This window comes from Lactuca saligna, chromosome 2, assembly GCF_052625555.1.
Source record: "Lactuca saligna cultivar CGN05327 chromosome 2, ASM5262555v1, whole genome shotgun sequence".
Classification (NCBI taxonomy): Eukaryota; Viridiplantae; Streptophyta; class Magnoliopsida; order Asterales; family Asteraceae; genus Lactuca; species Lactuca saligna.
In genome coordinates this window covers 170,369,790-170,392,655 of record NC_136418.1, presented here as the reverse complement: position 1 = coordinate 170,392,655, position 22,866 = coordinate 170,369,790, and the positions used below count along the sequence as shown (strand labels likewise).

Below are 22,866 nucleotides of genomic sequence, written 5' to 3'. Positions count from 1 at the left end.
CTTAGTTCTTTCTGGACTTCCAATGTTGCCAGTGTCCATTGAAGTTTGGGAGTTTGATTCACTAGACAAATTTGCTTGACCAGCACGCCAAATCATTGCTGATTCAGCAGCTATAAGCAAATAGGTGAGATCAATTAGGGTCACGCCGTGGTCCATCATATAATACTCTCTAACGAACTCACTATATGATTCAGGAAGTGACTGAAGAACCCAGTCAACAGCCAACTCACTTGAAATCTCAACACCCAACATGTTTAACCTATCAATGTATGACTTCATCTCTAAGACGTGTGCACACACAGGTTTTCCATCTTCGTGTTTACTTGCCAAAAGGGCTTGAGTGAGCTTGAACTTTTCAAGCCTTTGAACTTGTGGGTCAGGGAGAATAATTGGAGGAGGTGGAGGAAGTGAAGCATGACGCTCATTTCCTTGATCGTATCTCGGAATGTCATCTTCATTTGGAAAGCTTGTTCCAAAGGATTTGGGAAGACCATTGTAAGATTCAGACATCTACAAAACGGGAGAAAATTCAAGTTAAGTTGATTAGAATTCTTGATGCAACACCCAAATGAAACATCAAGCTAGGATCCAACACAATACTCTACAACCTAGAAGAGGGATGCCGTAATCTAGTTGCAGAATGTTTGAAGGTAGGTAAATGACGATTTACCAATTTCCACCATGAAAAACGAAAAAGAAGTTTAAGTTTTAAATGAATTGAAACTCCTAGATCTTTTGAGACTCATTGAACTCTTCAATGACATGTTTAATCTCGATTATGCCCTACTATTCGTGACTGGGATGCCGAGGATCACAAACAAGGTGTAAATAACCATACGAATCATGTGGTGCACCCAATGCTACTATCACCTAATCAATGTGCCGGTCAGCCACACACGCTCCATTGATCTATGATAAGCATCGAGCCACCCTTTGCCACCAATGTCATCCCCAAATTAGTGTGCCGGTTAACCACACACGCTCCACTAACGTTTGACAAGGGTACGAAGTGTAATTCCATGGGTTAGCATACAATTTCACATTTTGCCTAAAGTAACTATGATTTGGGAATTTGAAAAAGCATTTAGTTACTTTGTACTTCATTATACTTATAATGGAAGGTTTCTGTCCTATCCTACCCGTTCGGCTAACGACCCTCCACTAGTCAAGAGTGTGGTGGGTAAGAGTGGATACCCATTCAATCGCCATTTTATAGGCAATTTCCTTAAACACCCCTTATAGACTAGTTTCGTGAATGAGGCCTACTAACGGTAAGACTGACTTTTTAGTTATACATATATAATATTAAACTTTTAATGTTATATATAGTATAAGGGTGTATTTTACACTTTTAAAATACTAGGTGGTTTAAATTATACTTTTAACTAACCAAAATCATTATGGATTTATTAAATCTCTTTTAATTATACATTTAATTAATTTAATAAAACCATAAGGGTTTAATTTGAACTTTTCAAAATCAGGGTTTTGGAATTTAGACTTTCAAAATTAACTTTTAATCAATAATTTAAATTCCAAAACTTGAGGGCAAGTTTTGAAACTCTTCAAAACAATTAGGTTTTAATCTCACTTAAAATTTTCGAATTTAAGACATTTAAATTAAAATTTTAAATATTAAAACTCTTGATTTAATAATTACCATAAATTAAACAATTAATTTAAATTATTAAATCACAAGGGATTATCTAGATCATGAGGATAATTACCAATTATACATCTAAGATATCCTAATCCCTTGAATCCCTCTCTAAATCTCGAAAATAAGGGATGGGATAATTCAAGATCTTTAATTACCATATTTAACAATTAAAAGATACTTACAAGATATGGGATTATCCAAATCCCTAAAATTTAGGATCTAACCTTGGGGAAGGAGGTAATTTCGAAATCCAAGGGTTGGATAACCCTAGATTTCAAAATCTTGGAGGCTAAGGAAAGGATTTGGGAAACCCTAGCAAAAATCGCCATCTAGGGTTTTGCAACCCAGATTGCGAAAATTACCTAGCCTTTAGGGTTTATTAGCCATAAACCCTAATATGTCAAGTTCACAAATTTGAATAAAAGCTAATTGAAAACAAAAACCAATGGCTCTGATACCACTGAAGGGTCTTATACAAACAATCCTGTGTGTGCATGCAACCCTAGTATTGGATCTATGTTTTCACTATTAGTTATACAGCTTTATGAACACAAAAAGAAACCTGGCATGCTACTATAATTTTCGAAATTCATATATAAATCTAGAATACATACCTTTTGTTGTTATATAGCAATAACAACTATTTCCTTGAATTTCCTTAGCTCTTGAAAGCAAGTACCACAAGTGTAGTACCTCTAATGGAGTCACAAACACCATATGCAACTTGGATGAAGAGGAGAAGAAAAAGAGGCACCAAAAACGGCTGGAAACCCTAATGGAAGTGTTGTTCACGTTTTTGGGGCTTAAGGGTCCCTTTTATACATGTAGGCTATTAGGGTTTACAACTAGGAAACCCTAATCTGACTGCTTAGGCCCTAAGCAGCCCATGGACTCCTTAAACATATCCCTTGGACGATTTCTAATGGGCTTCCCATAGAATTCGTTCAACCTATATATTATTAGGTGATCCATAGCCCAATTATAATTATCTTATAATTACAACTTCAGTCCCCTAAGTTTAATTAATCTCTTTTAACCACAAAATTAATTCTTAATTAATTCTTGACCAATATTAATTAAACAATATGATTTCTCCTTTAATATATTATTCTCATAATATATTAATAAATCATATTTAAACCTTTCTCTCCTTAAATCATCCTACATATTGCTATGGTGAAGGCAACCCAAAAGGACCATGCTCATAATCGGGTCAAGTACATACCAAAACAGTTATGGACTTAGACACTAATCCAACATATGTTTGATCCTTTTGTATTAGTATATGTTTGATCCTGACAATATTGTGGTGTTTTCAGGCAGAGCAGTTTCAGATATGCTTCTGAATAATCTTTGTGAAGTTTTTAATAGCAAATTGATTGAGGGAAGGGACAAGCCACTGATATCCTGCTTGGAGTACATTAGGGAGTATATGATGAAAAGAATATGCATGTCATAAAGGTTCAAAAGAAGTGTGTTGGTCCACTAACCCCATCTGCAACAAAGATCATGGAGAAGAATGTGAATTGGGCATCTCAGTACACAGTTAGGTGGAATGGGTCAGATAAATACCAAGTGCAAGGGCCATGGCAGGATCAACATGTTGTTGATATGGTTGAAAGAGTATGCAGTTGTAGGAAGTGGGAATTAACAGGACTCCCTTGTAAGCATGTCATTGCAGTCCTAAATGACAAAGCAGATAATGGTGAGGAAGTTGGAGAACTGCACACTTATGCCCACAGGGTGCACTGGCTAGAAACATGGAAAGCAGCTTATGTGTACAAGGTAGAGCCTATTAAAGGTCGAGCAATGTGGCCTATAAGTGAATGCCCAATTAATATCACCCCTCCTATACACAAAAATCAGCCTGGAAGGCCAAAGAAAAAGAGGAGGCACTCTGCTGAGGAGAAAAGCCAGAAGAAGGGAGACAATGTTGCTAGTGGTAGTGGGAGTCAAAGCAATATTGCTAGTAGGAGTGGAAAGCTTACAAGAAAGTTTATCCAAGTAACCTACAGCAAGTGTAAAATTAAAGGGCACAATGCTAGAACTTGCAAAGGCCAAGGGGGTAAGTGATTGGATTTCAAGGGATTTTGATGTTTGTAGGGGTATAAGTGTCTTTTTGGGATAATGTTATGTTTATGTGTATTGTATGTTTAGTACTTTCTGTGTTTTGGGGTTTAACCATTTTGGATGTTACTTTTGGTACTTGATAGTGTACCCCTATGATGTATGGGAACAATTTACACTGGATTTAATGTAATGATGTCTTGATGTTATTGTAATGTATAATTTTTTGTTGTAGAAGTTGACCAGTATACCCTTTTAAACAAAACATACATTTGTCATTGATAATGTGTAAACTACATACAAAATAAATTGACCAATATGACCTTTTAATCAAAACATACATTTGTCCATATACAAAATAAATAGACCAATATGCCCTTTTAAACAAAACCACTAGACAAAACTACACACATGGTCTCGTGGTTTACACAAAATTGCCCAATATAAATTGACCAATATGCCCTTTTAATCAAAACATACATTTGTCCATATACAAAATAAATAGACCAATATGCCCTTTTAAACAAAACCACAAGACAAAAACTGCACACATGGTCCTGTGGTTTACACAAATTTGCCCAATATAAATTGACCAATATGCCCTTTTAAACAAAACATACATTTTTCATTGATAATGTGTAAACCACATACAAAATAAATAGACCAATATGCCCTTTTAATCAAAACATACATTTGTTATTGATAATGTGTAAACCATATACAAAATAAATAGACCAATATACCCTTTTAAACAAAACCACAAGACAAAACTGCACACATGGTCCTGTGGTTTACACAAAATTGCCCAATATAAATTGACTAATGCCCTTTTAAACAAAACCACAAACAAAATAAATTGGTCAAAATGTACATACCAAATAGAATCACCATTGACAAATTCCTGTAAAACATGTCTTACATTGCTTACATTATAACCAAAAAAGACTACCACAAAGTATTGCCCAAAAGATTACATTGCTTAAACAAGATACTACCAAAAACCTTAAAACACTACCCAAACCATTACATTTCAATATACTGCTTAGAAACCAGCCAAACCATTACACTTACAAACCACCCAAACCATTACACCTCAATCTACTTCTTATAAACCAGAACAAACACGAATAACACCCAACTGCATAACAGGTAACACTTGAGTCTTGTGTTTTGTGACTTCACTTTGTTGATTGACCTCAGCAGCCCAGGTATAATAGCTTTTGAACGTTCACAAATTGGACCATCAAACCACCCAATAAATCGACATTTGGGTCCCTTCAAAATTTAAGAATCAAAAGAAGATCGTAACATGTAATGGGAGATTTATACTGAAATCCAAAAAAAAAATGCGTACCTCAGTAGGGCATCCCCAGAAGCGTCTACCTGGATTTTTATCAGTCCATGCTGTGCGAACTATGACCATTTTACCACAAAAACAAAGCACCATTTTTGATTTTGATTTCTTGAAGAAATCGATCGGAGAGTTGAAGAAGACCAAAATGAGAACGACGACAAAGAAGATGGATTGGGATTCGTTCTTATTACTCTCCTTTATTAATATAAAATAAAGGGCATAAATAGGGAATGACCAAAATACCCCTGATTTGACTAGTCAAACATAACTTAACAGAAGGAAACAAACGGAAGTTAACCCATTGGATCAAATATGCAAGAAAATGAAAACTTTGGATTTGTGGTGATAGCCAAAACTTTTTTGGACCAAAGTGGCAATTTTGTGTAAACCACAGGGACCGTTTGTGCAGTTTTGTCTTATATTTATTATAATTATTAAATTTGAATATTATCTAGAATTTATTAAAATGAAAAATAGAAAAAAATAAATAAAAACTCTTAGTAAATGACATGTATCAACTGCAATAATATAAGATAATAATATAACATGTATCAAAAATATTTTATTTATTTGATTTGATTATTATCATATTATGTATATCAAATCTAAAATAGATTTAAAATCAAATTTATTTAACACGTGAAATTATATATACTTTGCCCAAAATCCACACATACGGTGCTCCGCGATTCTCATCGTTCAGTGGGTATACTCTGTATCCTTATCCTATCATTCTATTTATGGCCTAAAACAGGACAACGAAAACACTGTGAAAAGCATACAATAATGGATGTCATATGTCGACTAATTCCAATAACATGAAGACGCCGATTGTATTATTATTATTATTTTTTTTACCTCTTTCTTGCTCACTTCACAACCACTGCTGCGTGAGACGAGATATGTAAACATGTTACCTGTAATAATGCTTTTGATCTTAGGATTTTTAGATAGCTTGCTCGCGATAGAGTATATTACGTTTATCCTCAAATTTAAAGCACCAGGGTAAACCGTTAAGACTTCTATATGAATTGTGCATGTACATAGTTTTTTGTTAATGTAGTCATGTAGATGATCGATTTCGTTATTATTACTAAAGAACAACTATATATTCATTATTATTATTATAATTTCTTTAGCTTTAAACTAAATTTATGTTGGTTTAGCTGTGTAGGGGACTCCCACTTGTCACAAGTCACAACTTAGTGATATGTCCTCACTACAAAATCGAAAGCAAACAAAAATAATAATAATAATAATAATAATAATAATAATAAACGTTGTTGATAACGACTACTGTATGCAGAAAAAAAACGTGTAGCGAAGTGGTAGATGCATCCGCAACTATATTCTATAAATAGCAACCTCTTACTTGTTGAACCAGACATCGGCCAAAAGATTAGATAACATGAAGTCATCACTCTCAGATGCTCTCTTCCTTCTATTCTTCATCACAACACAGTCAATCTGCTATACAACCACTAACGCTGCTGGTGAAAATGTAGTGAAAGATGCAACCGGGAAAAAGGTCCTGAATGGCGTTCCCTACCACATTGCTCCAGTGATATCGGCTAATGGTGGAAGAATCAAGCTAACCGACACAATGAACAATAACAAAATTTGTCCATTCAACGTGGTGCAGGACCCTGCCGACGTTAACCTAGGTGGCCAGTTCATGTTCACTCTCATTGGTAAGAAAAAGTATCTCTTCACATCAAGCATTCTTGCGATTGATTCGGGGTATCCAGAGGGTGCTTGTGAGAAGTCGACATTTTGGACAGTCCCCAATGTCCTAGAACCACCACCTTCGAACTTGATTACAACTGGTGGCGGTTTCGACCAATCTTTTACATGTTTCCAGGTTGTGGAGTATCCTAAGCCAACAAGTCCGAAGGTGCACAGCTACATGCTTCAATACTGTCCCTCGTTTTGTGGTGCAGGTCCTGGAACATGCTTTAACGTAAGCATTTACTTACACAGTGGAGTCAGGCGTCTTATTGCTGCCACTGGTGGTACTCCTTTTGAGTTTGTGCTTTATAAGCTTTCCAAGTAAAGTAGCCTTGTTTTGTATGTGATTTTCTGGAGTGCAAAATAAGGGACATTATCACATGACGTGTGAGCCCATGTGGACTTTATTCCACTCAGACTTTGCTCCAATAATTAAAGAAGCTAATTAAGCTTGTAGTTCAAGTTCACTATTTCGTTTACTTATTCAAGAAATAAGTTTAATTTCTATATTCTAGCCTGCAGGCCCGTCCATAAGTTTTCAATTTCCCGGTTGAAAAGACTTAAATATGCCCTTATAATTGTAGGGGACTCACATACAACATAAATTTATAAAATAAAAATGGAGCACTTTTATAATTTATATAAATTCTATAGCCATACAACTAAACATGTAGTCATTACCAAAAATAATTTCTCTTGTGCATTTTTTGAAATACAATTCTCAATTATCCTATCATTTTTAAGATCCATCCTTCAAGGGCAATTTGAGAATTAGTTTTGTTGCTGCTAAGTGACACTTAATTAGTGCGGGATTCGGTTACATGTGGGGCAGATTGAGTACATGAATGCTGCCTCATGATGGCTTTTAGATTAGTTTTCTCCTTTATTTTGCAAGTTGAATGCCGTTTCTAGGTGGACTTTAAAGTTTGTTGCTATTTTTGGTGCTGCCTCAAAAGTTCTTTGCATCTATCTCCTCTATTTGTGCCCCTTCTGGTGGCTTTTCTTTTTGAGAAACTAAATATCATTTTACTTTTTCTTGCTACTTATCTTCATATCTATTTGAAGTTACGATAAATATCACATTTTGATAAAATTAATAATATTTTAAGACATTTTTCATCATTTTATATTGATAGGAATATAAATAGAAAAAAAAAAGTAGGAGGATATTTAATTTCTTTTTCTTTTTTGTACATAATATTTTCCTTGCCGTTCAAACAAAAATAAATCAATCTTTTTTGATTATTTCTTGAGTCATTGTAGCTAGTCCAAAGAGATAACTTTGATTTCTCCTTCGTATGTTTCTAATAGCAACATGCGCTGTCAAATATGTAGCGTAATAAATAAATCCATCGATTTTGTTTCAAGCTGCTAATAACAACATTTGATCTTTTGAAACTAAATGATCTAACAAATAAACAAAGAAAACAAAAATTAGAATTTAAATGACACTTTAGTAAAATTTAATCACAAAGCAGAAATTAAAATTTCCAAATGAAAAACTATCTCTTAAGTATAGTTATGCATTAAACATTAATAAAATTAGTATAGACATTACAAAACTAAAAAGAGTTTCTTTTGTTATTATATTATAAATTACTCATTGAGCAAAATAAGAACAACTTCTATAAAACGTTAATCAGTATGCTGTAAACAGTAGATAACCAAAATTGCATGATGATATGAAAAGAAAACAATAATTGCATGCAAAACACAATCCATACAACTTTATCAAAATAGAAATAAAAGATTACCTAAATTTTGTGGTGAAAAAACATTTTTCTACAAAGCCAATGGACAAAGCGACAGAGTGAATAATTGCATAACCGTGAGATTGATGAGTGTGATGATGAGAGCCTAGATACAAAATATCACATAATAGAGGTGATGAGATTGTGATTTTAATTTATACCAAAAGCCAAAGAGACAAAGACGAAAACACAGATGTATGTGAATGTTTATGTCGTTAAAAAAAAGGTAAAGGCGTATAGGAAGTTACCATTGCAATTAGGGCTCGTCCTATTTGGTATGTTCGTTCTAACAGGAGTCAATTGTGATACAATTTCACAATTACTAAGATGATCATAAAACGTGATACTAAAGTATGCGTCTTCCTTTTTAGATTGAAGAATCTTTTATCTTTTTGCTTAATATATTCTAATAGTCGTTCTGCTACTCTTTGCTACTACTTGAACCTTTTCAAAAGTATTAAAATTCTATTTAATCTTATAAACAAAATCATATTTTTTTGAAGTGAAAGAAGAACCAAATCATTGGCTTTCTTCTTTGGGTATACTACACCCATCATTTCCATTTTGTCAATGTATGATTTCATTTTTAGAACATGTGCACACGAATTTCCATCTTTATGTCTACATGCCAATAAGGCTTGAGTGGTTTCATATTGTAACATCCTGTTTTGAGAAGTTTCTTATTTCGGGATTGCGGACTATAAATGGATCAAGTAAAGGCATTGGGCTTTAAGGGAATAGGGTTTAGACCCTATTGGATGTTGATAATATTGGTTATGTAATTTAAGCCCTAGGTTTGTATCTTGGAGTCAAAGGGTAGAATGGGGAAAATGATGTTTCGGACTTCTTTCATGAATTATGGATTTTATTTTGGTGTGTTCTAAGTCAAAAGTAATTAAGTAAAATTGTGGGGCTCGTCAAAACCTTTTTGTGCATATAAACATCACCAAAAACTGAGTTGAAATGAAGAAGTTATGGTTAATTGAAGTTGGAATGGATTTGGGTGAAAAACCGTCGCCATGGAGTGGAGATCAGAGCCTACGGTGTGGCAGGCCATGGAGTGGAGAAATGTGGCCACAGAATGGCAGTATATCATGCCCAAACCCATAATCTTAGGGTTTTCAACGTATATAAGCATAAGGTTCCACATTTTTTTTGGCATTTTAGCAGCCTCCATCATATTTAGAACCCCTTTGGAAAACCCTAGCCTCAATCTTCAAGTTTTGAGCTCCTTGCTTCTAATCTCTCCTCTTGTGGATGCTTTTTATGATATTTTGATGAAGTGTAAAGATCAAGATGGTTCTTTTGGTTGCAAGGAATGATGCTTTAAGTTTGGATCTATCAAATGTACTACATTTATGGACCATTGTAAGTATAAAGTTCCAATCATGCTCTTTTGTTCTCTAGATCTCTTCATTTGTGCTCTTTGGCACTTCTGGTCCATTTTATAAATGATCTTGGAGTTGAGTGGAGTCCAACATCTTTTGATAAGTTTGGAATACTTCTTGGATCTCATGGACTACGAAAGTTATGATCTTTTGCCTTCCCTTTTAGCCATGTAAGTTATCTTAGTCTTTAGGCCATTTTTGTGTATTAGAGTTTAGATCTTGTAAGATTGTGGCATTATCGTGGATAAAACTAAAAGTAAGAGACTCGGACTTAATATTTAGAACCCCTTTGGAAAACTCTAGCCTCAATCTTCAAGTTTTGAGCTCCTTGCTTCTAATCTCTCCTCTTGTGGATGCTTTTTATGATATTTTGATGAAGTGTAAAGATCAAGATGGTTCTTTTGGTTGCAAGGAATGATGCTTTAAGTTTGGATCTATCAAATGTACTACATTTATGGACCATTGTAAGTATAAAGTTCCAATCATGCTCTTTTGTTCTCTAGATCTCTTCATTTGTGCTCTTTGGCACTTTTGGTCCATTTTATAAATGATCTTGGAGTTGAGTGGAGTCCAACATCTTTTGATAAGTTTGGAATACTTCTTGGATCTCATGGACTACGAAAGTTATGATCTTTTTCCTTCCCTTTTAGCCATGTAAGTTATCTTAGTCTTTAGGCCATTTTTGTGTATTAGAGTTTAGATCTTGTAAGATTGTGGCATTATCGTGGATAAAACTAAAAGTAAGAGACTCGGACTTAATGAATTAAGTTGAGAAAGGTGTATTTTTAGGTCCTTTTGAGGCTTAAAGCCTAGATCTTGGTGGTTTGGACCATCCTAATGGATAAAGTTGGAAACTTTATCCATTATGAAGCTTTTAGGAATCAGATTTGATGATTTTAGCTTTAGTCCTTATGGATTAAGCCCTTATTTAAGAAAAGTCTTTCTAACTAAAGACCACGACATGGCCAAGGAAGGCCACGATGTGGTGGCAGGATTTATCACATCTGTTTTGTCCGGACGTGCCCACAACATGGCATGATGCTCACGATGGTGTGGCGACAAGTTTATTCGCAACTGTTTTGCCTAGATTCTGCCACGACATGGTAGTAGATTTTGATTGAGATTGGATTGAGTGGACACGACGTGGCCATGGATTGGCCACGATGTGGGCGTCAGCTGGAGTTGACTTTTAACCAATTTGACGTTTTGTCAAACTTGGGTAGAGTTGAGCATTCGACTAAGGATTGGTTTTAGTTTGGATTTAGGAAGCTTAGGTTGGCTGTCTTATTGTTGAGGTAGCTATTGGGCTTCTGTTGAATAGTTTAGGTGAGTCTCTTCCATGTGCTCGTGGGTCGAAGGCACCAATGTCGGCCCACTAGATTATGTTTGTAGGATGATAGTTGTCTTTGTGACTCCTGCCGATATGCCTATATGTGTTTGTTGTCTTTGTGACTCTTGTTGATATGATTGTTTACTTTATGTATGTGGGGGTGGAATAGACTTAGGGTGAAATAGACCCATTCGGTTGAAAAACACTGATTGAGTTGAAATAATCTCTGGGTGAAATAGATGCATTCGGTTGAAAAACCACTGACTGAGTTGAAATAGACTCGTTCGGTTGAAATACACTGATTAAGTTGACATACACTCAGGGTGAAATAGACTCGTTATAGCTTCGAGCTGATATATATGTATGGTATGTGGTATTTTGGGGAACTAACTAAGATTTTGCTTACAGTTTATGTTTAAAATATTTTCAGGTACTTTTGGTTTCTAAAGGAAGGGACCGACTTACTACATCCCCTAGAGATTTATTCTGCATTGAATGTTTATAAATTTACTATGATGTTTTGAGAATGTTTTTACTCTGATTGTCTTAATGGATATTGAATGAATGATTTCGACTTATTTAAAAATGTAATTTTTACTCAAAATTTTTAGGATGTTACAAGTTGGTATTAGAGCCTTGGGTTGAGTGATTTCGGCACACTCTCGAGTGTGTCTGAACTCAAACTAAGGAGTTAATACAATCTTTTAAAATAAAATAAGTTTTCCAAAAAGGTTATGCATGTAATCATCCGAGCTCAAGATTTCCGAAAATTCCCATCCATGTTTTATACTTATTGTTTTGGTATGAGTATAAGAGAATTGCATGCTAGATTAGGACTAAGGATCCGCTTAGGATTTGCATGTTAGAATAATAGGATATATGTATTCATATGCATGTTGATTGAGCTTTTGGAACTACATGCTAGTATGGATTTCAAATTGTTGGATAAAATGACCTGATTAACTGAGGCACTAGTTTAGATTACTCGATGCTCAAATGTTGCTTGCTTTGTGCTTTTAGAGAGATCTGATAATATCATCTAACTATTAAATGAATACATTAGGTTACATGTTCCATATATTAGATAATTTTAGAAGGTTAGGTTTAACTCTATTGCATAGCTCTTGTTTGAGTCCAACCATTGTAGTGTGAGACCTTGCAATCAAAGAATTATTTAGTGCATGTGTTATGTAATTGTGTTCGTGAGGTAGTTAGAACTTATTGGAGGGAGTCTCTTCTTCATCTCAGTTGCGGTTCACGTAAACACTTCTCTAATTGTGGTAGACAACTTCAACTATGGTAGCAAATCCAATTGTGGTATCAACAACAAACAAGACTGCGGATCATTTAGCTAAAGAGGATCACTTTTTGTATCAACAATTTTCCCAAAAGTGACCACTTCAGCTTTCTTCTTCACTTGTTAAGTTTTAGCAACTTGATTATGATCCAACAGAACTTCCTTACTTCACTCAGCCAATGGATTCTTCTCGTTATCTCAAACTTGACTTCATCTGTTGTATTCTTGGATCTTTGAACCGAAGCCAATGTGGTATCTAGTTGCTTCTTGGTCAACTAGTGCATAGCGGTTACAGGTATGAAGTACTTGAGATCATTGTTAGCTTTTGTTGTATACAACTCCTAACTCCGGATAATTTGTTGCTCTAAGTGACATATCTTGGAAACCTTCAGTAAAGCTTGGAGCAGGCTCGAAGTGAGGAAAGCTGAACCTCTTGGCAAGGACAGGGTGAATTTCAGCATCAATTTTCCCGAAATTGCATACTAATGCCTTAAGAAATTCACAAGCTTTTCCAAACACAATCTTCATATTTGGATGTTTTTCAGCTTTGATTTGAAATACCCTTGCAATCAGCAAAATCTCCTCAGGGTTCATGCTGACAAAATCAGCCTACGTTCTGATGTAGTCATCCCCTCTTCTGGTCAGGGTATATTGAACAAAATCAATTTTCATGAACTTCCTCACTTTATAATTTTTTACCCCTTCTAGTCTATCATTAGACCATATCTTTTCAAAATCAGAACCGTGCTTGGCATGAAACAAATTCAGATGTTCGATTCCAGAGCGAGTCTTTGATCATCCAGAAGGCTGAGATCAAATAGCTCAAAAACAGGGAAAAAATTGGAGTTTGGAGAGATTGGTATGTCCCAGTATCCATCAGATGGAGGTTCATCGTATGTTAGGATCGGCTTGTAATCATCAACAAGAAGCCTGCGGGTAAGGTTTACTCATGAGTTAATTAATGACTCATCTATTTTTGTATCGAATCCATGTGCCCTCCAGAGTTGTTCAGCAAACTTCGCAGCCCTTTAGCCTCGTTTTCTTTGAAGAGTGGTTAGGGAATCATTGGAGTGATCCGAAGACATTGTGGGTGCCAAAATTTTGAATTGTGGAGGGGTTTGTTTTTGAGAAATTTGTTGAGGATCATGTTGCAGTGGAGTTTGTTGTGGAGATTGATGCGGTGAAGATCGTGGAGTTGGTGGTTTGTTTTTTTCTTTGGTAGGAGAAGGTTGGATTCTTGGTGGTGTTTGATGTTGATGAACTGAATGATTTTTTGAGTGTGAAGGACCTTGTTCATGATGGAGTTGCGGAGGAGTTTCACTTCCCCCTTTTGAGGAAGTAACAATCTGTTGCTCCTTAAACCACTGATTGAGCCCATCTATCTTTTGGAAAGTTTCATTAAATTAGGACTTCATTTCTTTACAGAGCTATCAGTTGTTGAGGATCACCTTGTTGAGGAGTAATTGATGAAACTCCTTTGTAAAGAGGAGAATTTCATCAATACTCGAGTTGGCAGTGAGTGATCGACGTAGAACACTGATGGTAGTTTTTAGAGATGCAAGACTATATTCGTAAGCAATATAAGTCTCATCTACAAGCTTTTTGGAGGGAGTAACTTGTTTGTCAAGGGTTTGATTGAGTTCATTTTTCAGTTCAGTGACCTCATTTATGAGCTTTTCAGCCGTAGACACGAACTCCTCATGATCTTTGGTTCTACGGTTGTCAAGCTCTCTGATTCCCATTTTGATTCTCAAAAGGATTTGTTTGGTGTTCATCCTTTCTCTGGTTTCTAAAATTTCAACACGCTCAGCGAGGGACTATGGTGTTTGTGCTTCAGTGGTTTATGATGCTTGGGAAGATACTGCAGTAAGAATTTGATTAACCATAGCTTGTAAACTAAGGAATTCTTTCTAGGAGACCGCAATTTTCTTCTTCTTCTTCTTCTTCTTCTTCTTCTTTTTCTTCTTCTGCTTTGGTTAAGAGGTGGAGTGTTGGGATCCACTGGACTTGTCCATCGTCAAAAACCATAAGAAATTCTTCTGAGTTGGGAGGTTGTTGAACATCTTCCAGAACAACTTCGTCGAATCCAAACATTAGGGCTGATGTTATCTCGATTGCGGTGCCTTTGTCGTTGGAATCATGAACTTCTGCTGTTGGGGGAGGTTTGGAAGTGCCAACAATATTTTCCATTTGTTGAACATGTTGAACCGTTGCTTCCATGGTAGATACCCATTACTGAATAGCAAGGATGTCATGGACCATTTTGACATTGTTGAAGGAATCCGCCCAGTATTTCGCTACAGTCTGAATATCTTTCTCCTTTTGTTGTTGTTAAAGAACTTGTTGAGCCTTTCTTGCTTTTACTGCCCTCTTAAAAGCTTCAAATTTTTTGATTTTTGGACTCGATACTTGGACGGTATCGAGTCAAGAATCATGTGAGTTGTATCAGTTAAATCCTTACGTACCGAGGGGTCCCTCAGGTTCATGGTCCCTTGCACATTTGTGCTCCCCACACCTAGACCACTTGATCGTATTGTTAGTGGAATAGGAGTTCCTAAGCTTCCTTTGTCTCCTTGACCTAAAGTAAAGTATGGCCTCGGCTCAGTTCCAGCAAGGGCTAAGAAAGAAGTGTCATGTGGTGCAACTGGTGTATTGAGTGTTTGTGTGACACGAAGCAAGATGGAGTTCAACTCCTTAGGATCAAATACGTGCAAGTGTGATGCCTTGGAGACCTTAGGGCGACTCGTCACAATTGGATCCACTTAGGATCCAATTGGGGGTGTGTCTCTATGATGAGATGAAACAGATATACTTATTGTATCTAAGTGGTGAGATGGTGTGTGATTGGGTGAGTTTGCAGTGACTCTAATGACTATCGGGGTCTTATGAGAGACTGCGGTATGATTCGTGGTTCTCATATGGATTTGACTGGGGTGATTTTAAGTTTCTTTTTTCTAAAAACATCTCCTGAATTGAAAGACTCATGATGAAAGTCATCTACAACATTTGTTGGGGGATCTAGAGTCTTGGAAGGAGAATGAGGAACCACAGTAGAGGTTTTTGCGGTCTTGGTTTTTTGTTTCTTTGTAGTACCGACTCCCTTTTTCACAATGTTAATTGGTGCTTTCTTTGAAGTAAAAATAGACTTAACTCATTAGAATTTGGGTTGAGCTGCTTGGACTACTGTAGTAGGGTGCCTATGTTGCGGTAGGGGTCACGGTAGTAGGAGGTGTTGAGTTTTAGCCATAAGAACTTTCCTATGTGCGCATGCAAAACCCTATTGCTTGGATCTAGGCTTTCTATCAAACATGCTTTTGAATCCAAGACTTCTAATGGCTAATTAGGTTAAACAATAACATTAAAACAGATCTAGAATCATACCTTTGAGTTCCTTGTTGATCTTCTTGTCTTGGAGCTTCTAGAGTCACAATTGTCACTCCTCTAATGGCTTACAAACACCAATAGCAAGCAAGATGATTTAGGAGAGAGGAGAGGAGATGGAATTCGGCCAGAGGTTCCTTGCTTTAGGTTCTGAAAGGTTGTACACAAATTCCACATCCCAAGGGCCTATTTATACCTTTAGACTCCTTAAGGGTTTCACCCTAAACCCTAATTGGATAATCTTCACTTAAGGCTATCCAAATCCACTCATAGATATCCTTATGGACTATTTTAAGCTATCCTAAAGCTCTTAGAAACCGTCCAAAGTCCATCCTAATGGATTTATAGTCTAAAGTCTAACTATCAAACAATTGACAGTTTATACCCTCTTATTTAATTAATCTCTTTAAGTCACCAAATTAATACCAATTAATTTATGACTTATATTAATCAAATAGCTAAATATTATTCCTTATAATATTTACTCTCTCTTAACAAATCATCCTTCAAGTTGCTATGGTGAAGGCAACCCAAAAGGACCATGCACCACCGAATATAGTTATAGCCTTAGACACTATTCCAACAGTCTCCCACTTGGATAAGTCTAGTAACTATACAAGTATAATACGGTTTGCAATCGTAGCTCTCAAAGACGCTGTCAACTCTGATCTAATCAATCTTGTCCTTTAGATAAGGGATCGTACAGTCCTCTGTTAGATATCATGCTGACAATCCTATGGAATGGTTAGTCTAGCATTTAGATTTCTCGATCTTCGATTTATTTGACATAGAACTTAATCGAACACATCAATTCAGTTCTGACCGGGCCCGGCACATAAGTCAAATCAAATCATCGAGTGGCCAAGATATCTCTTCTACCCTCTTAGGATAAAATTTACAGATAAACTTCGACTTATATGCATTTACTTATTCATTAACCAACTATACACAACAATGCGTTTTATAACATCAAGTTACTGATGCGTTTTCGCATTATCAATGCACAATCAATTAACAAATAATAAACCATATATCTAGGTTTTAAGACCATATGATATTATCGTCTTGCGATCACCTTTTATATCGTATTCCATAAGGTGATTCCAGCAAGCGCGGGTTTATTCCAATGCTCAAAACCAGTTCGTAAGCACTCATGAACGTTGCAGCAACTCTTGCTATGTCTAACACCATTTAGACACTCTACACACCAATTCACGACAATCTTCATTCATATCTACTCCCAACATATGAACGATTGTGGACCATTTAAATAATTCGATTATTCCTAATAAACTCAATTATTCTGGAAGTCAAAACATGCAAAGTGAAACAATAGTTAAACAACCAACATGTGATAGTAACTTTACTCATAAATAAAACTTCTTTATTTAATCATCAAATGTTAATTACATTTATCTATTATACGTTTCTAATACAATCTAATCTATGCTAATATCATCCTTCAGCCCAATACTCCTAGCATGCTGTAAGTGCTTAACCCTACTCAGTCCCTTCGTAAGCGGATCTGCTGGGTTATCTTCTGATGATATCCTCTTCACTACGAGTTGTCCTTCTTCTACACGATGTCTAATGAAGTGATATTTTCTGTCGATATGTCGAGATCTACCATGATCCCTCGGTTCCTTGGTCAAGGCAACCGCACCTTCGTTATCACAGAAAATCTCCATGGGCTCCTTTATGGCCGGTGCAACTCCAAGATCACCGATAAGTTCTTCAGCCATATTGCCTCCTTCGACGCTTCGCTCGCTGCGATGTACTCTGATTCGCACGTTGAATCAGCTACGGTTTCCTGCTTGGAACTTTTCCATGTCACTGCTCCTCCATTTAGGGTAAAGACCCAGCCCGACTGCGAACGATAGTTGTCCCTGTCGGTTTGAAAGCTGGCGTCACTATTGATGGGTTTTGAGCATACTAACACTTCCTAAGTGTACATGCAACCCTAATAACCTTGGATCTATGTTTGTCTAATTTGTCATGCAAAGTTGAATTCCAAGGTTATATTCCTATCTAGCATACATGGGGAACAATTTTAACATAAAGTATAGATAGAATAACTTACCTTGTTGTTGCTTGTGTTCCTTGAAACCTTGTGAGCCTAGCACCTCAAGTGGTGATGCCTCAAATGCTTCACACAACACCAAATGCTCTTGGAAGAACTTATGAGAGTATACTCACTTCTTCAAATCGGCCAAGCCCTCTATTTCTTTGTTGCAACCGAATTTGGTGGAGATTATGTTTCTTATATAGTGTTGACACATCTAGGGTTAAACCCTAATGTGTCATGACTCTTCATTTCCATGACCCATGGGTTTGTAACTCCCATGGAGCATCCATGGAGCATCCTATGGGTGGAACCCAACTTGATGATCCATGGAGCCTTTTAGCCCACTATACAAGATATGGATGATTTACTTAATCAACCCATATATTTAATTAGTTATCTTTTGATCACTTAATTAATTCTAAATTAATTCTTGATCAAACTAATCAAATAATATTATTAATATATTAGAACTTATAATATATTAATAATCTCCAAGCGTTATTTCTCTCATTTAGTTTATCCAATTGCATGGTGCCATGCAACCCAAATGGACCATGCCGGGTCGGGTCAAGTACATACCAGAAATAGTTATGGACTTAGACACCTTATCCAACAGTCTCCCACTTGGATAAGTCTAGTAACTATTACTACAAGTATGACTTCAAGAACCGATCGGCAATCGTAGCTCTTTACAAGGTTTCTCGAAACTTGAGAAGATGATGGTACGCCATTTAAGATAAGTGATCATATAATCCTCTGTTCTAGATATCAGTCGGACAAATACATGGAACAATGTCTTACTTATTGTCCAACATTTGTTTCCCGATTTCCGATTTGTTTGACAAAGAACTTTATTGAACACATCAATCTAGTTCTGACCGGGCCCGGTACATAGGTCAAAACAAAATCATCGAGGGGCCCAGATATCAGCTTCTAATCCAAGAAGGAACAGATAAACTTCGACTCATATGTTTGTTCTACTACTCATTGAATTACACATAAGAGCACGATTTTATAACATCGAGTTACCAATGCGTTTTTCGTACAATCAATGCATAACCAACTCGTAAGTAACAAATCATATCTCTAGGTTTAAAGACTTATATGATATTACCGTCTCACGATCACTCGAGATAGAATTCCATGAAGTGATTCCAGTGAGCGTGGGTTGAGTCCAATGCTCAGAACTTATGAGCACTCATGATTGTTGTAGCCTTGTCCCAGACCTCTACAACCAAACATGACAGTCTTGATTCATACCTACTTCCGACATATGACCGACTGTGGAGGTTTGAATAATATGTTAAACCAAACAAAATTATTCTGGAAGTCAAAACATGCAAAAGAAATATAGTAAACGATCGACAAGAGATAGCAACACTTTACTCATAAATAAAACACTTTTATTCATCATCAAATGTCAATTACACTTTACAAATTTCGAGATTATCTAACTACTAAATCTAATATCATCCTTCAGCCCTATGCTCCGAGCATGCTGGAGATGCTTAACCCGAGTCAGTCCCTTTGTGAGGGGATCTGCTGGGTTCTCATCCGATGATACCCTCTTTGCCACGAGGAGTCCTTCTTCGATCCGATGTCTGATGAAATGGTATTTTCTGTCGATGTGTCTGGATCTCCTGTGATCCCTTGGTTCCTTGGCTAAGGCAACAGCACTTTCACTATCACAGAAAATTTCCATCGGCTCTTTAATAGCTGCGACAACTCCAAGGTCTCCAATGAAGTTCCTCAGCCATAACGCCTCCTTTGCCACTTCGCTAGCTGCAATATACTCTGATTCACAAGTAGAATCTGCCACTGTCTCTTGCTTGGAACTCTTCCAAGAAATTGCTCCTCCATTTAGGGTAAAGACCCAGCCCGACTGAGAGCGGAAGTTATCCCTATCAGTCTGGAAGCTAGCATCACTATACCCTACAACTCTCAAGTCATCACTCCCACCGAGGGTAAGGACCCAGTCCTTAGTCCTTCGCAGGTACTTGAGAATATTCTTTACCGCAATCCAGTGTGCCTTGCCAGGGTTCCCCTGAAACCTGCTAACCATGCTCAAGGCAAAGGCTACATCAGGTCGAGTACACGTCATAGCATACATGATCGAACCTACAGCCGAAGCATAAGGTAATCGACTCATTTCTGCTATCTCAGCCTCAGTGCTAGGGCTTTGTGTCTTACTCAGCTTGGCGCTACTCTGGATGGGCAACTCTCCTTTCTTGGAGTTTTGCATTCTGAATCTCTTCAGAATCTTCTCCAAGTAGGTACTTTGACTAAGTCCAATTAGTCTTTTACTCCGATCTCTCAAGATTCTTATCCCCAGAATATAGGCAGCTTCACCAAGGTCCTTCATAGCGAAACACTTTCCAAGCCAGGACTTTACTTCCTGCAAGGTTGGAATGTCGTTTCCTATGAGTAGTATGTCATCCACATACAATACCAAAAAGCTAACTATACTCCCACTAGCCTTGACATATACACAAGATTCATCTTCACTCCTAGAAAAGCCAAATTCCTTGACCTTTTCATCAAAGCAAAGATTCCATCTGCGAGGTGCTTGCTTTAATCCATAAATGGATTTCTCAAGCTTACACACTCTATTAGGGTACTCGTTACTGACAAAACCCTCTGGCTGACTCATGTAAACATCTTCAGCCAACTTTCCATTAAGGAAAGCGGTTTTGACATCCATTTGCCAAATTTCATAGTCATGAAATACGGCTATGGCTAACAGAACCCGAATAGACTTAATCTTGGCTACCGGAGAAAAGGTCTCATCATAGTCCACTCCAGGAATTTGAGAGAAGCCCTTTGCAACCAGTCTAGCCTTATAAGTGTGTACTTTACCATCCATGTCGGTCTTCTTCTTGAAGACCCATTTGCACCCTACAGTCTTTCGACCTGGTACATTCTCAACCAAGTTCCAAACTTGATTGTCATACATGGATTGTATCTCGCTATCCATAGCCTCTTTCCATTTAGCAGACTCGGGGCCCGCCATGGCTTCCTCGTAGCTGTTAGGGTCATCATGACTTACTAGTGTCTCATCACTAATAAGTGTCTCACCTTCTGCAGTAATATGGAATCCATAGTAATGCTCAGGTGCACTCCTAATTCTCGTGGAACGCCTCAGAGGTACAGATTCGTCAATTGGCTCAACAGGAGTTTCCTCCTCAAGTTGAGGGCTAGAGTTTGAAGTTCCTTCACCACTTGACTCTTGAATTTCTTCAAGATCAACTTGCCTCCCACTGTCTCCTTGGCTTATAAACTCTCTTTCTCGAAAGACTCCTCTTCTTGCTACAAAGACCACATTGTCACTGGGTCTGTAGAAGAGGTAACCAAAGGATTGTTGTGGGTAGCCGATGAAAATACACCTCTCGCTTCGGGGTTCGAGCTTATCATGAGTCTCGCGTCTCACGAAAACCTCGCATCCCCAAATCTTGATGTGGTCTAGTTTAGGTACTTTACCAGTCCACATCTCGTGAGGAGTTTTGGCAACTTTCTTTGTAGGGACTAGATTAAGGATATGGGCGGCAGTCTCTAAGGCATACCCCCAGAATGAGATTGGTAGCGAAGTTCGACTCATCATGGAACGAACCATGTCCAACAAGGTTCGATTACGCCTCTCAGCCACACCATTCAACTGCGGTGTCCTGGGAGGTGTCAATTGTGAGACAATCCCACATTCCTTTAGATAGTCGAGGAACTCTGAACTAAGATACTCACCACCTCGATCGGATCGAAGCATCTTAATGTTCCTGCCCAATTGATTCTCGACTTCCTGTTTAAATTCCTTAAACTTCTCGAAAGTCTCTGACTTATGCTTGATTAAGTAGACATATCCATATCTACTGTAATCATCGGTAAAAGTCAAATAATAACGATTAGCATCTCTTGTGGCATGTTTGAATGGTCCACACACATCCGTGTGTATAAGGTCCAACAAACCTTCACCCCTTTCACATGAGCCTGTGAAGGGTGACTTTGTCATTTTTCCAAGTAAGCATGATTCGCAACTATCATTTGACTTTAGGTCAAACGACTCTAAGACTCCATCCTTTTGGAGTTGGCCTATGCGTTTCTTGCTTATATGTCCAAGACGACAATGCCATAACGATGCTTTATCCAAGTTATTATTAGTAGAATCAATACACAAAACATTATTTCCTAAGTTATCTACAATAGATACAGCTTCATACACACCATCACAAGGTAATGCTTTAAAATAAAGTACATTATTAAAGAAAGCATTAATCGAACCATCTTCATTATCAAACGAAAAGGTGAAACCTTGTTTGTACAATGCATGAAAGGAAATAATATTTCTTGCCATTTCTGGCGAATAACAACATTTATTCAAATCTAAATTTAACCCACTACTTAGCGATAAAGTATAAACTCCAATCTTGGTGACAGGTGTAACTTTCCTATTCCCCATGATTAAGTTTATTCTTCCTTGCTCCACATTCTCACTTCTTCCTAGTCCCTGCAAGTCACAGCAAATATGAATTCCGCAACCTGTATCAAGGACCCAAGATTTCGAATGGGGTGAGTTATTAGAAATGATAGTGTAAATACCTGCATGGTTGGGTTTGACTTTCCCATCCTTTACATCTTGCTGGTACTTTGGGCAGTTCCGCTTCCAATGAGCTTTTTCGTGGCAATAGAAGCATTCTGCCTCTTTTGGGTCAGAAGAAGGAGTAATGAAACCTTTCTTGGTTCCACTTGAAGAAGAGCCATCAAGGGTCCGAGCCTTGGTACCCTTTGAAGATCTCTTTCTCTTCCTCCCTCGACTCTGCCCGATTGCCAAGACCGGAGTTGTTTCTGGAGTAGGAG

General features: G+C 37.2%; 2 protein-coding genes across 2 annotated transcripts; both read left to right on the top strand.

Annotated features, from left to right (window-relative positions):
• Positions 1 to 3,106: 3,106 nt before the first annotated feature.
• LOC145030378 (uncharacterized) lies at positions 3,107 to 3,733 on the top strand. Its single transcript, XM_078978754.1, has one exon. It carries the CDS (start codon positions 3,107 to 3,109, stop codon positions 3,731 to 3,733), a length of 627 nt encoding a protein of 208 aa, XP_078834880.1.
• A 2,756-nt stretch (positions 3,734 to 6,489) lies between these two features.
• Positions 6,490 to 7,134, top strand: LOC145030377 (kunitz trypsin inhibitor 5-like). Its single transcript, XM_078978753.1, has one exon. It carries the CDS (start codon positions 6,490 to 6,492, stop codon positions 7,132 to 7,134), a length of 645 nt encoding a protein of 214 aa, XP_078834879.1.
• Positions 7,135 to 22,866: the final 15,732 nt, after the last annotated feature.

What these genes read in the sequence shown, in the direction of transcription:
- LOC145030378 (XM_078978754.1), top strand. Translation starts at nt 3,107, where the DNA reads ATGCATGTCATAAAGGTTCAAAAGAAGTGTGTTGGTCCACTAACCCCA.
- LOC145030377 (XM_078978753.1), top strand. Translation starts at nt 6,490, where the DNA reads ATGAAGTCATCACTCTCAGATGCTCTCTTCCTTCTATTCTTCATCACA.